Source organism: Schistocerca piceifrons, chromosome 2 (genome assembly GCF_021461385.2).
Source record: "Schistocerca piceifrons isolate TAMUIC-IGC-003096 chromosome 2, iqSchPice1.1, whole genome shotgun sequence".
Taxonomy (NCBI): Eukaryota; Metazoa; Arthropoda; class Insecta; order Orthoptera; family Acrididae; genus Schistocerca; species Schistocerca piceifrons.
The window spans coordinates 301428067-301442812 of record NC_060139.1 but is presented as its reverse complement, the minus strand read 5'-3'; the positions used below and the strand labels follow the sequence as shown (position 1 = coordinate 301442812).

General features: G+C 43.6%; 1 protein-coding gene across 1 annotated transcript in view; it reads right to left on the bottom strand.

The window, feature by feature from the left end:
• The window catches only part of LOC124775339 (sodium-independent sulfate anion transporter-like), a 122634-nt gene that overhangs the window by 97787 nt on the left and 10101 nt on the right, over window positions 1-14746 (bottom strand). The window contains exon 2 of the mRNA XM_047250171.1: window positions 10074-10324. Within this exon, the coding sequence (XP_047106127.1) occupies window positions 10074-10324 (251 nt within the window). The remainder of the gene's footprint in view (window positions 1-10073; window positions 10325-14746) is intronic.

Sequence of the window (14746 nt, the reverse complement as noted above, 5' to 3'; positions counted from 1 at the left end):
TGCACTGAAAATTATTTCGGAATATTTGCAGTATAAGTAATGTAAAAAAATAAAATTACAAGAAATAAAAAATATTTCTGCATAGCGAATCAACCCCGACCTTCAAATTACCGTGCTCCACTCTTACCGCTGCGCCAGCCGCTGCTTGGAAACCACGTTGACATAAACGGCCCAAGCCTCGCCCGACCCGCGCCAGAAACATTTTTTTTGAAACTCCGTACCATCTTGAGTTCCCACTTCTGACACTCGTTTATGGCCAAGCCCTGCATACGTCACAAATCTGGACAAAATCGATGATGACGATTAGGCGCTGTCCCCTTGTAAGTTGGAGTGTTGCTTTCACTTCGAAGCTTTGCATTCCCGTGCTTTATTTGATAGTTGTGCCCGGCTGTAGCTGTTTCATCTATGTTGTATTAAGGATTGTGGAAGATAGCTAATAATACTGTGGAACATTATGTGAGGATTTCGTATAAACAACAGTAGAGTTTGCTACAGAGAATTTCCATCGGAAGAATTTCTTAAATAAGTAAATAGGGAAATAATGACTGTACAACAACACACACGGAAAAGAAGCCACAGCGAACTGTTTAGTCTGTTGCTTGATAGAATAATGATGATAATAATAATAATTGTTGTAGATGGCGACTTAAATACCAGGCTTTCTAAATTCCATTACTGGGAACACTCTACGTAGTCGATAAATCAGGAAAACAGAACCTCACTTCTCTCAGGCGCCTTCGGCAACAACAGTGACCATTACTGGGAACACTCTACGTAGTCGATAAATCAGGAAAACAGAACCTCACTTCTCTCAGGCGCCTTCGGCAACAACAGTGACCTCTTTTGCACCTGTTTGTATGACTAAGTAATGATTCGGAATACGAGAGAGCGATGTAGTGGGTCTTAGCACTCTGGTCGTCTGCAGCTGAGCTTTCTGCTGACGTAATGTGACATTAACGATTGATGGCGCATGGCTCTTCTGTCTAATTTAAATTCGATGGCGAGAACAGATTAATAATTCCCGGACAGTCCAGGCGAGCATAAAATCGCAGTTTCGGCATATGAATTCAGAGCATTTCGATATTAGGCTGCTGCTTCAGCTTTAGTTAGTTAGATGATTACCAGGAAACCCCCGATTCTTTAAATAATCAATCTTCCATGCATAAAATGGCTTCAAACATCTTATTACTTTACAAATAAGTGATGTGTTAAATATTTGACGTTAATCACGTAAGGGAGAAAAAGTTTAGAAATGGTTTGAAATTCTGCTTAAAGTTTGTTGGAAGTATTATGAAATACTTGATGATACTTGCGTTCCATTATAAACAAAAGCACGCTTTTCACGCACTCAATGTTTATGACGTAGTATCTCCTGAACTATGTGTCGTACAATTATGTAATATTGTAGTTACACTGAGCGTAGATTATATGTGGATACTGTCTGTAAAGTGTGTTGCGAATAACGTCAGTAGTAAAGAATTGATGAATTAAAACGTCATATCAGACGATGGAGTTTTACTGCACGAACAGGAAAATTCAGTTAGCGATACATTTTTTCTTTCGTAATTTTGGGCCGTGTGTCAGGGATGAATATTGTAGAAAAGATGTAAAGTCTGTTGGAAGTCGCTAAGTGCTCTTATTCTCAAATGACGGATGAATAAAGCCCGGGTATTTGCTCGTCGTCAGTGACGCTGCCTCAGTACAAGCACACGGTTCCTAACTGTTATACTTTTATTATTGTGCTAAAGTTTTAACATGTGATCATACCTCTTAATGAGAAGTATACTACAGCATTTTAAATTCTTAAATTCGATCAATAATTACACGAAATATTGAAACTAAAATTTTTGTTGCCTCTGGGAGCTGTCAGATAGGCAACCTGCAACAGAAACTGCATCCTGGGTTCCGAAGTAGTCGCTTAGTGGTATAAAGACTAGCCGAGTACCCAGCGTTGCCAGGGTATGTATTTATTCCAATATTCTCCTTCTCGTTCTCTCTGTCCCTCTCCTCCTCAATCTTCTCTATCCATCTCCACCTCCCCCTTTTTTTCCATCTGCTCCCTCCCCCTCTGTCCATCTGCTCCCTCTCCCTCTGTCCATCTGCTCCCTCCCTCTCTGTCCATCTGCTCCCTCCCCCTCTGTCCATCTGCTCCCTCCCCCTCTGTCCATCTGCTACCTCTCCCTCTGTCCATCTGCTCCCTCCCCCTCTGTCCATCTGCTCCTTCCCCCTCTGTCCATCAGCTCCTTCCCTCTCTGTCCATCTGCTCCCTCCCCCTCTGTCCATCTGCTCCCTCCCCCTCTGTCCATCTGCTCCCTCCCCCTCCGATCATCTGCTCCCTCCCCCTCTGTCCATCGCCTCCTACCCTCTTCTCTCTCCATGTTATCACCCCTACTCCAATACAAGATTTTTGGTTGTTATTTCCACAGGATTTCTTTCCAGATAATGAGTAGTATGAGTACCAAGTTTGGATGAATTCGATCCAGAGGTTTAGGGGGAGCGGTTTACTGGTGGCTTTGCCCTGTACGAAAATATAACTTATATCTCACATATATTTAACATATTTCAAACGTCTTTGTACAAATAATTCTCCTGTATCTCAACGAATTTCCCTCTGCAATTTCGTTTTTACGCAGCTCAATATCTGTGACATCATATCTCCTGAATTAGATGACGTATAATGATACTCTAATGTCATTTTGCAGGTACACTCAGCGGCATATATAGATACTGTTGCGGAAAGACTGATCAGTAAAGAAGTAATAAATTTAAACGTCACGCATAACGCGGCAGTTTGTCATGTATCTCAGTGTTTATGTCGTAATATCCTTTGAATTTTGTGTTGCACAATGATATAATTTTGAAAGTACATTCAGTGGTGTGAGAACACTGTCTGCAAAATGTGTCGCGAATATGGTCGGCAGTAAAGAAGTAATAAATTAAAACGTCATTCCTGATGCAGCAGTTTTACTGCGTGAACAATAAGCGATAAACTCTTTTCTCCTTTCACCATTTTGTGGGGGGGAGGGGGGGGCTGTAAGCGAGAAAAATTTTCATAAAAGTTTGAAATTATGTGTGAAGTTTGTTGCTAGACACTTAATGCTGCTTCTTCTCAAAGGGGGAGGAATAAAGTATAGTCATTCACGGGTCGTGGGCTACACTTTCTTTGCACCTCACTCCTACCACTTTGATAGGTAGGTGGTTCTTAACCCCCAACTCAGAGATTCTTTCCAGACAGTAGTAAGTGCTACGTGTACCGAGTTTGGTTGAAACCAGTTCACTGGTTTAGGAGTGCACAGATCAGCTGCACCATAGAGGCAAATACTATGAAACGAGTCGTATACAGCCTATTTCACAACAATTTTTGTAGATAATTATATGCTGTCTACTTACAGATTACTTTACACAAGAATGAAACACATTTTGATAACAAAAGTAGTTATACTACCTTGATACGAAAGGAAAGAGACTGCTCGCCTCACTGAGGAACTATTTGTCATGGCGTATTAACGTAAACATTTCTCGGCCTTGAAATGTGCTTTTGCGCTGTGATAAGTTTCGTCACAATTGATCTATTATACTTCGTGACGGTTGATGAGCAATTTACTGGAAATATTTTCTTGCGCTCTGACGGATAAGTCTTGATCGAGCCTGATACAAGAGAAATGAGTATGACGCTGCAAATTAGACAACTGATGAAAGAACGTTCAGTTTGTATTTGTTCCTTCCATTGCCCAAGACTTATGTTCATCGTTGACACAGAGTACAGGTTCCCATCAGATCATAGAAATTAAGCGCTGTCGGGCTGGGCTAGCGCTCGGATGGGTGACCATCCGGTCTGCCGAGTGCTGTTGGCAAGCGGGATGTACTCAGCCCTTGTGAGGTAAACTGAGGAGCTACTTGATTGAGAAGAAGCGGTCTCGTAAACTGACGTAAGGCCGGGAGAGTGGTGTGCTGACCACATGCCCTTCCATATCCATATCCAGTGACGCCTGTGGGCTGAGGATGACACGGCGGCCGGTCGGTACCATCGGGCCTTCCAAGGCCTGTTCGGACGGAGTTTAGTTTAGTTTAGAGTTTATATAGAGACTCTGCTGTTTTTGTCTTCTGATGGAGTGGGAGAGCGTGTCTGCCCTTGACTGCTCGTCCACTAACAATGATTTTATAAATTTTTTGTATATAAAACGACTCATAGCGTAAGAACACTCTTCGAAATCGAAAAACAGACCTGTGTAAAGAAGCCATTTAAATAGTTCCTCACTAATGCGAACAGCTTCTTCCTTTCGTGACGTCGTAATATATGGTTTAAATTAATAAATAAAATTTTAATCGTTACGGAGTAGAAAATTACGTTTGCTTAATATCCGGCATTTTAATATTAGTGAGTGAGTGATGAAAATTTTTGAAGCAACATAGGTCCACTCCAATGAAGAGTAATGAGATTCAATTTTCTCTTTAAGGTAGAAATGAATTTATTAACATTATCACTTTTTTTGAAGCGCAGTTGATTATTTGTAACAGGTATATTGGAAGAAAAAATATTTCAAAGTAGAACATTATATGCCTTATCCCTGAAGCAGTCGTCTAGAATACTACAATTTGTGAACATCATAAATTATTCTTATTATACCTTATCGCCCGTCGTTATTCATTGTTATTTTGATGTAGTGCCGCTGTTTTTGTGGATAGCCTTTGAATAGTGGACTCCTGAAATAAGTTACATAAGCTTGCTGTTAAAGTAGACATTGACCAATGGAACCAAACATTTTCAGACATTTGGCGAGACCATGGGGATTAGAGCAAGACTGCCTAATCACGCCGATACGTAATTCTTTACATTACTAGGCACACAACTGACAATCTTTTCACTTTACGTTTCATGATATGAGGTCGGGAATGTGATGCATATGTGTGGGTATCTCTCGGAAGGAGGTGGGAGAACGGCAGAGGATGGTGAGGAGTGATTCACTTCGTTTTAAAAATAAATAAATAAATAAAGCAACGGATAGCTATTTGTCATTGTACAGTATAGTCTTAACAGCTCGCAGGTGACTACAATGGAATCCTGTGTTTGAATCATAAAAGAATAAATCAGCAGTCGACCCTAAACTCAGGAAATATTTCTCATAGGAAAATGATGTGCATATTCAATGAATGGCACTTATACAAGGAAGAAGACGTTTTCTGGTGAAGTATCTCTCAGTTGTTTCTTTTACCATCAGTAACTTAGACAAAATCCCGAACTGGAAAGCGAGGAGAAACTGAAATGCTATCAAACTCTCATTGGTAACGTCCTTAACATCAAACTAGCAGATTTCTTCCGACTGAAATCGAAAATTCTCGCTTATTTTGATACAGAGCTGTTCACTTATCGCCATTAAAACTGTAACACAATGGAGGTCGCTTACAACAAACTCACTTGGCACAAAGTGTACCAAATGCTTGGATGTGCAAATGACTAATATTTCAGCGCTACTGCACAAAGTAGTATTATGTCACTTGCATTCTGTATACGAGGAAAGATTAAGCAGCAGTTCTATCATTCAGAAATCACGTTTGAGTGTTGTTTTCTTGTGAGAAGATCGTGCTATGTCTCGTACAAGAAGCTGAAACGTCTACCAGGACAGTTTTCTGAGCGAACATCGTCTTCCCTCTCGGCCACTAGTCGTGTGACGAGCTTGCAGTATCGCACAGCCACATCGCACACCTCGAGTCACAAAATGGGCTTGTTTTGTGACGGTACTCTCACATATTACTAAGAAATATTGTTTCATTTTATGTCACTATCTCGCCATTATTTTGTGTGTACTATACTTGAGTGCTTGGGAGAAAAGCTTTTGAGTTTTTTCCGCTAGGACATTGCGCTGCGATGTGGTCTCAAAATCCTGTTGTAGACAGAAGGCAGACAGTGAATCTCATTAGGATAGGCACGTCTTCGTAGGGAGACAGGCAGTTTTCATGCATATGAGACTGTGTCCTGCTTTGTGCTAGTGTGGACACAGCTCGTACCCTGTCCCAGCTGTGGGCAGAGGGTGCCATGTCATCCTGTCCGTAGAGTATATTCGTGGATGGCGTTTTTGCCTTTTCTGCATGGATATCAAAGGCCGAGATGCTACAGTACTGACCAACTGGTGTGAGAACGATGGTTGTTTTTGCTCCTAAATGTTAGTTACCCATTTTAACTGAATCACCCCACCACCATGCTTGGTGCAAAGGGTCCTATCAATAGAGGAAACACTGTTCCAAAATGATACCAATCATGTTAAAGTGTATTTTGTACGTCAAGATTAGGAAGTTTTTGCTGCAGTTCCCTGTTTTCGTGAAATAAGCGATATTCTCGTCTGTCACATTGGCAACAGCACTGAGTCGTCTCTACCACGTAGAGTTTGTTGAAACTAGAGTCGAAGGTAGTGAATTTAGATTCTGGGCATTCGTCTCTGGGTCGTCGTTGAGAGGGGGTCATCTTTGGCATCCGTTTGTGATGACTGATGCACGCTAGCTGATTTGGAAAAATTTAAGTGTCGCATCTTGTGGTATCTACATTCTAAGCAGCTCATTACCTGCTTACTTTTCCACGCAGCTTGTGCTGCTTAATTTGGTTGTAATTTGTGGCAAGTTTTTGTACTGTCAACTTTGATTTCGTGCTCTACGAAGAGCCGCAGTTCTTGATGAGCTTCCTCAGTACAGTCTCCCTCCCCACCGTCTTAGACCGTTTTGTGTTTTGATTTAAGTGTTAGAGAAAAATCATCTCTGTTCATTTTACTATGGTTCACGTCAATCATTAGAGAAAATAAGTCACTGTTAACCTCAGTCCTGACTTAGATTTCAAGATCCTTAGCTGGCCTATGACTTTCCAGCGTATATTGTCCTTATTCGTCTACTAATTGTATATCAGTTAAATGAATATTAAAAAAAAAAAACGAGAAAATTATTTGAAATTGTTTTCAGTGAAATTCTTATGGTATTTTTTGATTCATAATCAATTGCAAGCGCTAGGTTTTGGAAAACTGAGCCGTTATCCATGATTTTCCGCGAAATTATTGCCAACACTCGAAGTCTTCAGCAACGTTAACGATGTTTCTTTCCCGAGTGAGGTTCATACGAACCTGCCTTGACGGGATGGGATGCTGGTGGTGTTCGGAATACGTGAATATTTACAAGATCGATATCACCCAAAGAAATGCACTAAGTCTTCCTGAAGAACAAACATATGAATAAAATATAAAATTTAGTATAAGAACTGAGAAGAGAATGAAAAATCAACAACCAGACACACACACATCATATCATAAATATATCACTTATTGGAAATCCATTTAGAATTTTACAGTTAATATAACGCCTTGTGTTCCCTGATTTGATAACACACATTCATGTAGTAACCTTCTACGGACAAGGGTTGATAAAAAAGTAAATAAAATAAAATGAAGAAAACAATAACCTGGTTTCGAACTCGGGGCGCAAAATTAGGAACCCACTATGCTAATCACTGAGCCATCGTTCTGTCTGAGGATATCGCTCGCTAAAAGCCACGTAATGGACATCGAAAGTACCTCGAAAACTTTGACTGTCTTTTTTCAGAAAGGGTCGAGTATCTATGGATAAGCCCACACACGTGTTCGCGTATTTTGACTCCTCTTCCACCTAGGGAAGTTCCTGGCAAATCGACTGGTGGCACTTGCCGTGTTCGCCTGGTCAGTCGGGATTGATGCGACTCACGCCGCGCCGCACACATCAAGTCCGCTAAACAGAGGAAAGGTTACTAAAGCCTTTGTCGGCGCTCGATTCAAATCGTCCCTCTCATCTTCTGTGATGTGCTAGGATTATCACCCTCCCATGTAATACATGCTCTCTAGGATGAGAACGTTGGCAGCTCGTTGTCTTGTGGTTAGCATTGTTGACTCTCGATCACGGAGCCTCACTTTCAGTTCCCGGCTTGGTCGCCGATTTGTGTGTGTGTGTGTGTTTGTATGTCTGTGCGTTATCCTCATCATAATTTCATCATCATCGTAGCGCAAGCCGCCGAAGTGGTGCCAAATAAGAGGACTTGCACCAGGTGGTCAAACTAGAGACTGACAATGAGTATCGATTTATCAAAACATGTATATCTCTTCAAAATGACAGCAATGTGTAACTTCAGTAATTATATTATCGAAATGTCCATTAATCGGTATTTAATAACTAAAGCTAAAAGCGGATATTTATTGTCTGTCTTTTCTTGACTCATAGGCGCTATAGTTCTCATCAGCAGACTTCTTCCCCATTCCAGCTATTACCACTCTTCGCAATCTGACAGTAAATATTTTGCAATGAGCTTAGTTAACTTCCATATTGAGTACTAAAAATGACCAGAGTTGAGCATGAGTGTATCTATACTGCATATTCATGAAAGCTTGTTACTTCTTCGTTTCATATCTACCATTGCAAATGAGAGATATGAGGTGCAAAATTGACACATTTAGTGACAGCACTGTATGATAATGGCGAACATCATTACTCATTGCTCCAAACTATGAGGCAGAATGTGCACTTCTCTTACACCCTGATTGCCAGGCTCAAGAAAAGATAGACGCACTGTAAAAGTATCGTACACTCGGCACAAATACCGCACACATTACTGCACTGGTATTTAATGGAAAATTGACTCTGTTGGCTGAAATGCTTAGTCGTCGTTTCACACCCACTTTGTCAGAAATTGCTCAAAAATATGTAATATGCCAAGCCTGTTCTGTTTTGTCCGAAACTGTTGCTTCCTTAGTAAGCTTGGTTGTGCTAGATAACAGAAGCAGACTGACAGCGGAACATATGAAATAAAGAGTTCTGTTAACGTCTGTCGGTGACGGTTAATGGTTTCATTAATTATTTTTTTTGTATATAAGTGATTTTATAGCATGTTGTATGTCTTTTATTGGTTAATGTCGAATATGATAAAGTACATGTCAGTTTTTAAATGTTTTCAATCAGAGTGAAATTTTCTCTCTGCAGCAAAGTGTGCGCTGACATGAAACTTCCTGGCTGATTAAAACTCTGTGCCGGAGCGAGACTCGAACTCTGGACCTTTGTCTTTCGGCGATAAGTGCTCTACCATCTGAGCCACGCAAGCACGACTCACAGTTTTCATCCCTCCAGTGCGTCGTCTCCTACCTTCCAAACTTCACAGAAACTCTCCTGTACATCTTACAGAACTAGCAAGCACTCGTGGAAGAAAGAAGCAACCCCCACAGCCTGGGGGATGTTTCCAGAATGAAAATTTCACTCTGCAGCGGAGTGTGCCCTGATATGAAACTTACAGGCATATTAAAACTACGTACCCTACCGAAACTCGAACTCGGGAACTTTGGGTTTCGCGGACAAGTGGTCTACTATCTGAGCTACACAAGCACGACTCACGACCCGTCCTCACAGCTTTCATTCCCAGTACCTCGTTTCCTACCTTGGAAGGTAGGAGAGGAGGTAATAGCGGAAATTAAGCTGTGAGGATGGGTCCTGAGTCGTGCTTGGATAGCTGGCAGCCGGCACGGTAGCTCAGCGTGTTCTGTCAGAGGGTTAGCTGCCCTCTGTAATAAAAAAAACTGAGTTAATCGATCAACAACGAACTTAAACGGGTGTCTTACGACGTCCGCCCCGGAAAAAACAATAAACAAAAAAAAAATGGTAGAGCACTTGACCGTGAAAGGCAAAGGTCCCGAGTTTCAGTCTCGGTCCGGCACACAGTTTTTTATCGATAATATCGACGCCTTTTATAAACGTGTACACAATATAAATCGATATTTTTAAAAGTTTGCCCATCTCTAGGCCGAACTCCCTAGAATGGAACTGCCGGTAAATACTGCAATAGGTTCAAATGGCTCTGAGCACTATGGGACTTAACATCTGAGGTCCCTAGAACTTAGAACTACTTAAACCTAACTAACCTAAGGACATCACATACCTCAACGCCCGAGGCAGGATTCGAACCTGCGACCGTAGCGGTCACGCGGTTCCAGACTGAAGCGCCTAGAACCGCACGGCCACACCGGCCGGCACTGCAATAGGCACATTTCATTTTAGGACGAGCACGGCTGGCGGCAGCTCACCTGTGGAGGCAGGCCGGCGACCACGGCGTACGCAATGCCCTGGGGGATGGCGGTGAGGCCGACGGTGATGCCGGCCACCGCGTCTTGCAGCAGGGTGGACAAGGTGTAGGCGGGCAGCCACTGCAGGATGGGCAGCCGCTTGCGGGCCGTCGCCACGCTGCACGCCTCCGAGGCGGACTTCTTCAGGTACCGCAGCACGGCCGAGCAGCTGACCGCGCGCTCTTCCGCTGCCGTATTGTCTGTGTCATGTTCTGGAAGGAGGAAACAAAAGTCTTCCAGCATCTTCCCACACTCGCGGAATAAATAATAACACGAGCAACTAAATATGTGTACCCTCGCTGTCAGTGGCAACGAGGGAGTAATTTTGGTAAGTGGGAGACCCCATGTGCTCTGCAACTTCCGGATGATCTCGCTTCACTAACCCAGATACTCGTGATCCAGCGTTCTTTGTGTAGTACATCCCTGCCAGAAACAAGGCCCTCTTCTTATCTGTCTGGAGATAAGGAACAGACTTATCCCATCGACGATTTGCAGCCGTCGCTGTCATCGCAAGTTTACGAGCTTTGAGTAAACGCTGGAAGTTTACTAAGCAGATTCTCCATCTTGAAGTGTAATATTCTTGCTTATGTTGTGTGTGTTATTTACTGTCCTGATATGTAGAACCAGATGTAATACCTGGGTGTATTTTGTAGCCGGCCAGGGTGGCCGAGCGGTTCTAGGCGCTACAGTCTGGAACCGCGCGACCGCTGCGGTCGCAGGTTCGAATCCTGCCTCGGGCATGGATGTGTGTGATGTCCTTAGGTTAGTTAGGTTTAAGTAGTTCTAAGTTCTAGGGGACTGATGACCTCAGAAGTTAAGTCCCATAGTGCTCAGAGCCATTTGAACCATTTTTTTCAAGCGGGGTAACCATAGCGCCATCTGGTTTCCCCCTTCAAGCTAGACGAGTTTCGTTCTTTATAGTTTTTTCGTTTGATGCTTATTTCGTGAGATATTTGGCCTGGTCACTATCGATGGAACACCCTGTATACTTCCGACATGGTCAGCCTGAGGGTGATCTACAACCTATGACAACTGAAGACAACTTTACAAGCAAAGATCGCTAAAAAAGCATTTTATAGGATGACCAGTTTCAAAAGAGATATGCTTTCCTCAGCGGACCTTACGCTTTGTGATGGACAACATGCTGTAAAAATTTTAGAGCGTAATAACCGATGGTGACAGTATAGCTCTTTTGAAACCAGCCATCCAATAAAATACGTTTTTAGCCATCTTGGCTTGTGAAGTTTTTCCTCAGTTGTCGTTTTAAGTTCTCCGTGTTTGAATGCACTGAGCTCCGACACAAAGCACTCATAGCTACACAGGGCACTGTTTCCATATTTTTGTCCACCCCCTGTATAAGTGGAGCAGATACAAATGAGGAATCATTTTAGGAACGACATGCGCCGCAAATGAGGCGATCAACTAACATAAATGACGTCGGCAAAGGGCAGATTGTAATGGCCTGGCGCCTGGGAACGAGAATCTCTGAAACGGCGAAACTGGTCGTCTAATCGCGTGCTACTGTCATCAACTTCTGTAGACAGTGTAACCACAAGCAGCGACAAGGTGTTAGGTGCCCACGCCTAATCACAGAACTTAGAAGCAGCAGGATTACCCGATTTGTATAGCAGGATCGGCGGCGATATGAGGCAGATCCAACAGTACAGAACAATGCTGCTGCAGGCAAAGTGTTTCGGAACACATTGTTGAAGATGCGGTTCCGCATCAAACGGCCCCTACGTGTTGCTAGTTGATACAACGAGGCGATCAGTTCCGATTGCAGTGGCTATGGGACCATCGAGATTAGACCGTGTATCAATGGAAACGTGTCACCTGTTCTGATAATTCACGCTCCTTGTAACATCAGATTGATGGTTGTGTGTAGATACACTTCCATCCACGCGAGCTGCTGTTCGAAGCACGCGGCGCGTAACGGACGTCACAAGTTCACAGTGACACTCCTTTGTTTGCGAGAGGGAGCTCCGGAAACGTGTAGCGCATGACTTTTGTACCTGATAACGGGAGGTTATTGGGTAAGATAAGGTAAATTTCAATATAAAACCCATAACTCCCTGTCTGAATAATATGCAGGTCAGTGTTCTGTTTTAGAAACGTAGTACATATTTTATAGAACCTAATTTGAAGGACAGGCGATTGACAACCGACCATGCAGTTTTATTCTTCGCGCTTGAAAATGTAATGGTAACGAATCTACTGAAAACACTTGCGAACCGTGCTGCGATATCGATAGCTCGCACTCGTCGAGTTGAGCATTTTCTTTGTCGGTTCGAGGTTTTTGGTGGAAGCAACGAAGGAGGGGAGCGAGCGTGAACGAGGTGCTCGAAGCTAACGGGTGTTGGTAGTGGTGTCCGGCGTAGGGAACGTGCAATTGGCGAAGAGCAATTGGTCAGTATTTCTGGCGCAAGGTTTTTCTAGTGCGAATGTCGTGAGCCGGCGTTTACCGTACAGGACCGTGCGGTTGCTAACTTGACGTTCTTGGCAAGGCACCTTACCAATAGCGGAAAAGATCCATATCGTGTTTATGTACAGCTATTGTGGTCAAAATGCCCAACGGGCGTGTGCTATGTATGCTGTTCGGTATCCTGGACGACATCATCCAAGTGTCCGGACCGTTCGCCGGATAGTTACGTTATTTAAGGAAACAGGAAGTGTTCAGCCACAGGTGAAGCATCAACCACGACCTGCAACAAATGATTATGCCCAAGTAGGTGTTTTAGCTGCTGTCGCGGCTAATCCACACATCAGTAGTAGACAAATTGCGCGAGAATCACGAATCTCAAAAATCTCGGTGTTGAGAATGCTACATCAACGTCGATTGCCCCGTACCATATTTCTATGCACCAGGAATTGCATGGCGACGACTTTGAACGTCTTGTACAGTTCTGCCACTAGTCACAAGAGAAATTACGGGACGATGACAGATTTTTTGCACGCGTTCTATTTAGCAAAGAAGCGTCATTCACCAACAGCGGTAATGTAAACCGGCATAATATGCACTATAGGGCAACGGAAAATCCACGATGGCTGCGACAAGTGGAACATCAGCGACCTTGGCGGGTTAATGTATGGTGCGACATTATGGGAGGAAGGATAATTGGCCCCCATTTTATCGATGGCAGTCTAAATGGTGCAATGTATGCTGATTTCCTACGTAATGTTCTACCGATGTTACTACAAGATGTTTCACTGCATGACAGAATGGCGACGTACTTCCAACATGATGGATGTACGGCCCATAGCTCGCGTGCGGTTGAAGCGGTGTTGAATAGCATATTTCATGACAGGTCGATTGGTCGTCTAAGCACCATACCATGGCCCGCACGTTCACGGGATCTGACGTCCCCGGATTTCTTTCTGTGGGGAATGTTGAAGGATTTTGCTATCGTGATCCACCGACAACGCCTGACAACATGCATCAGCGCATCCAAATGGTTCAAATGGCTCTGAGCACTATGGGACTTAACATCTGAGGTCATCAGTCCCCTAGAACTTAGAACTACTTAAACCTAACTAACCTAAGGACATCACACACATCCAGGCCCGAGGCAGGATTCGAACCTGCGACCGTAGCAGTCACGCAGTTCCGGACTGAAGCGCCTAGAACCGCACGGCCACCGCGGCCGGCATCAGCGCATTGTCAATGCATGTGCGAACATTACGGAAGGCGAACTACTCGCTGTTGAGAGGAATGTCGTTACAGATAATGTTAAATGCATTGAGGTTGACGGACGTAATTTTCAGCATTTATTGCATTAATGTGGTATTTACAGGTAATCACGCTGTAACAGCATGCGTTCTCAGAAATGATAAGTTCACAAAGGTACATGTATCACATTGGAACAACCGAAATAAAATGATCAAACGTACTTACTTTCTGTATTTTGATTTAAAAAATCTACCTGTTACCAACTGTTCGTCTAAAATTGTGAGCCATATGTTTGTGACTATTATAGCGAAAAAAGTGGTCAAACTAAAACATTCATATTTCTTTACGTACTACTCGAATATGAAATAAAAAATGGGGTTCCTATTTGAAAAAACGCAGTTGATATCCGTTTGACCTATCGCAGTGCCATCTAGCGAGCCAACCATAGCGCCATCTGGTTTCCCCCTTGAAGCTAGACAAGTTTCGTTCTTTGTAGTTTTTTCGTTTGACGCTTATTTCGTGAGATATTTGGCCCGTTCACTATCAATGGACCACCCTTATACACTCCTGGAAATGGAAAAAAGAACACATTGACACCGGTGTGTCAGACCCACCATACTTGCTCCGGACACTGCGACAGGGCTGTACAAGCAATGATCACACGCACGGCACAGCGGACACACCAGGAACCGCGGTGTTGGCCGTCGAATGGCGCTAGCTGCGCAGCATTTGTGCACCGCCGCCGTCAGTGTCAGCCAGTTTGCCGTGGCATACGGAGCTCCATCGCAGTCTTTAACACTGGTAGCATGCCGCGACAGCGTGGACGTGAACCGTATGTGCAGTTGACGGACTTTGAGCGAGGGCGTATAGTGGGCATGCGGGAGGCCGGGTGGACGTACCGCCGAATTGCTCAACACGTGGGGCGTGAGGTCTCCACAGTACATCGATGTTGTCGCCAGTGGTCGGC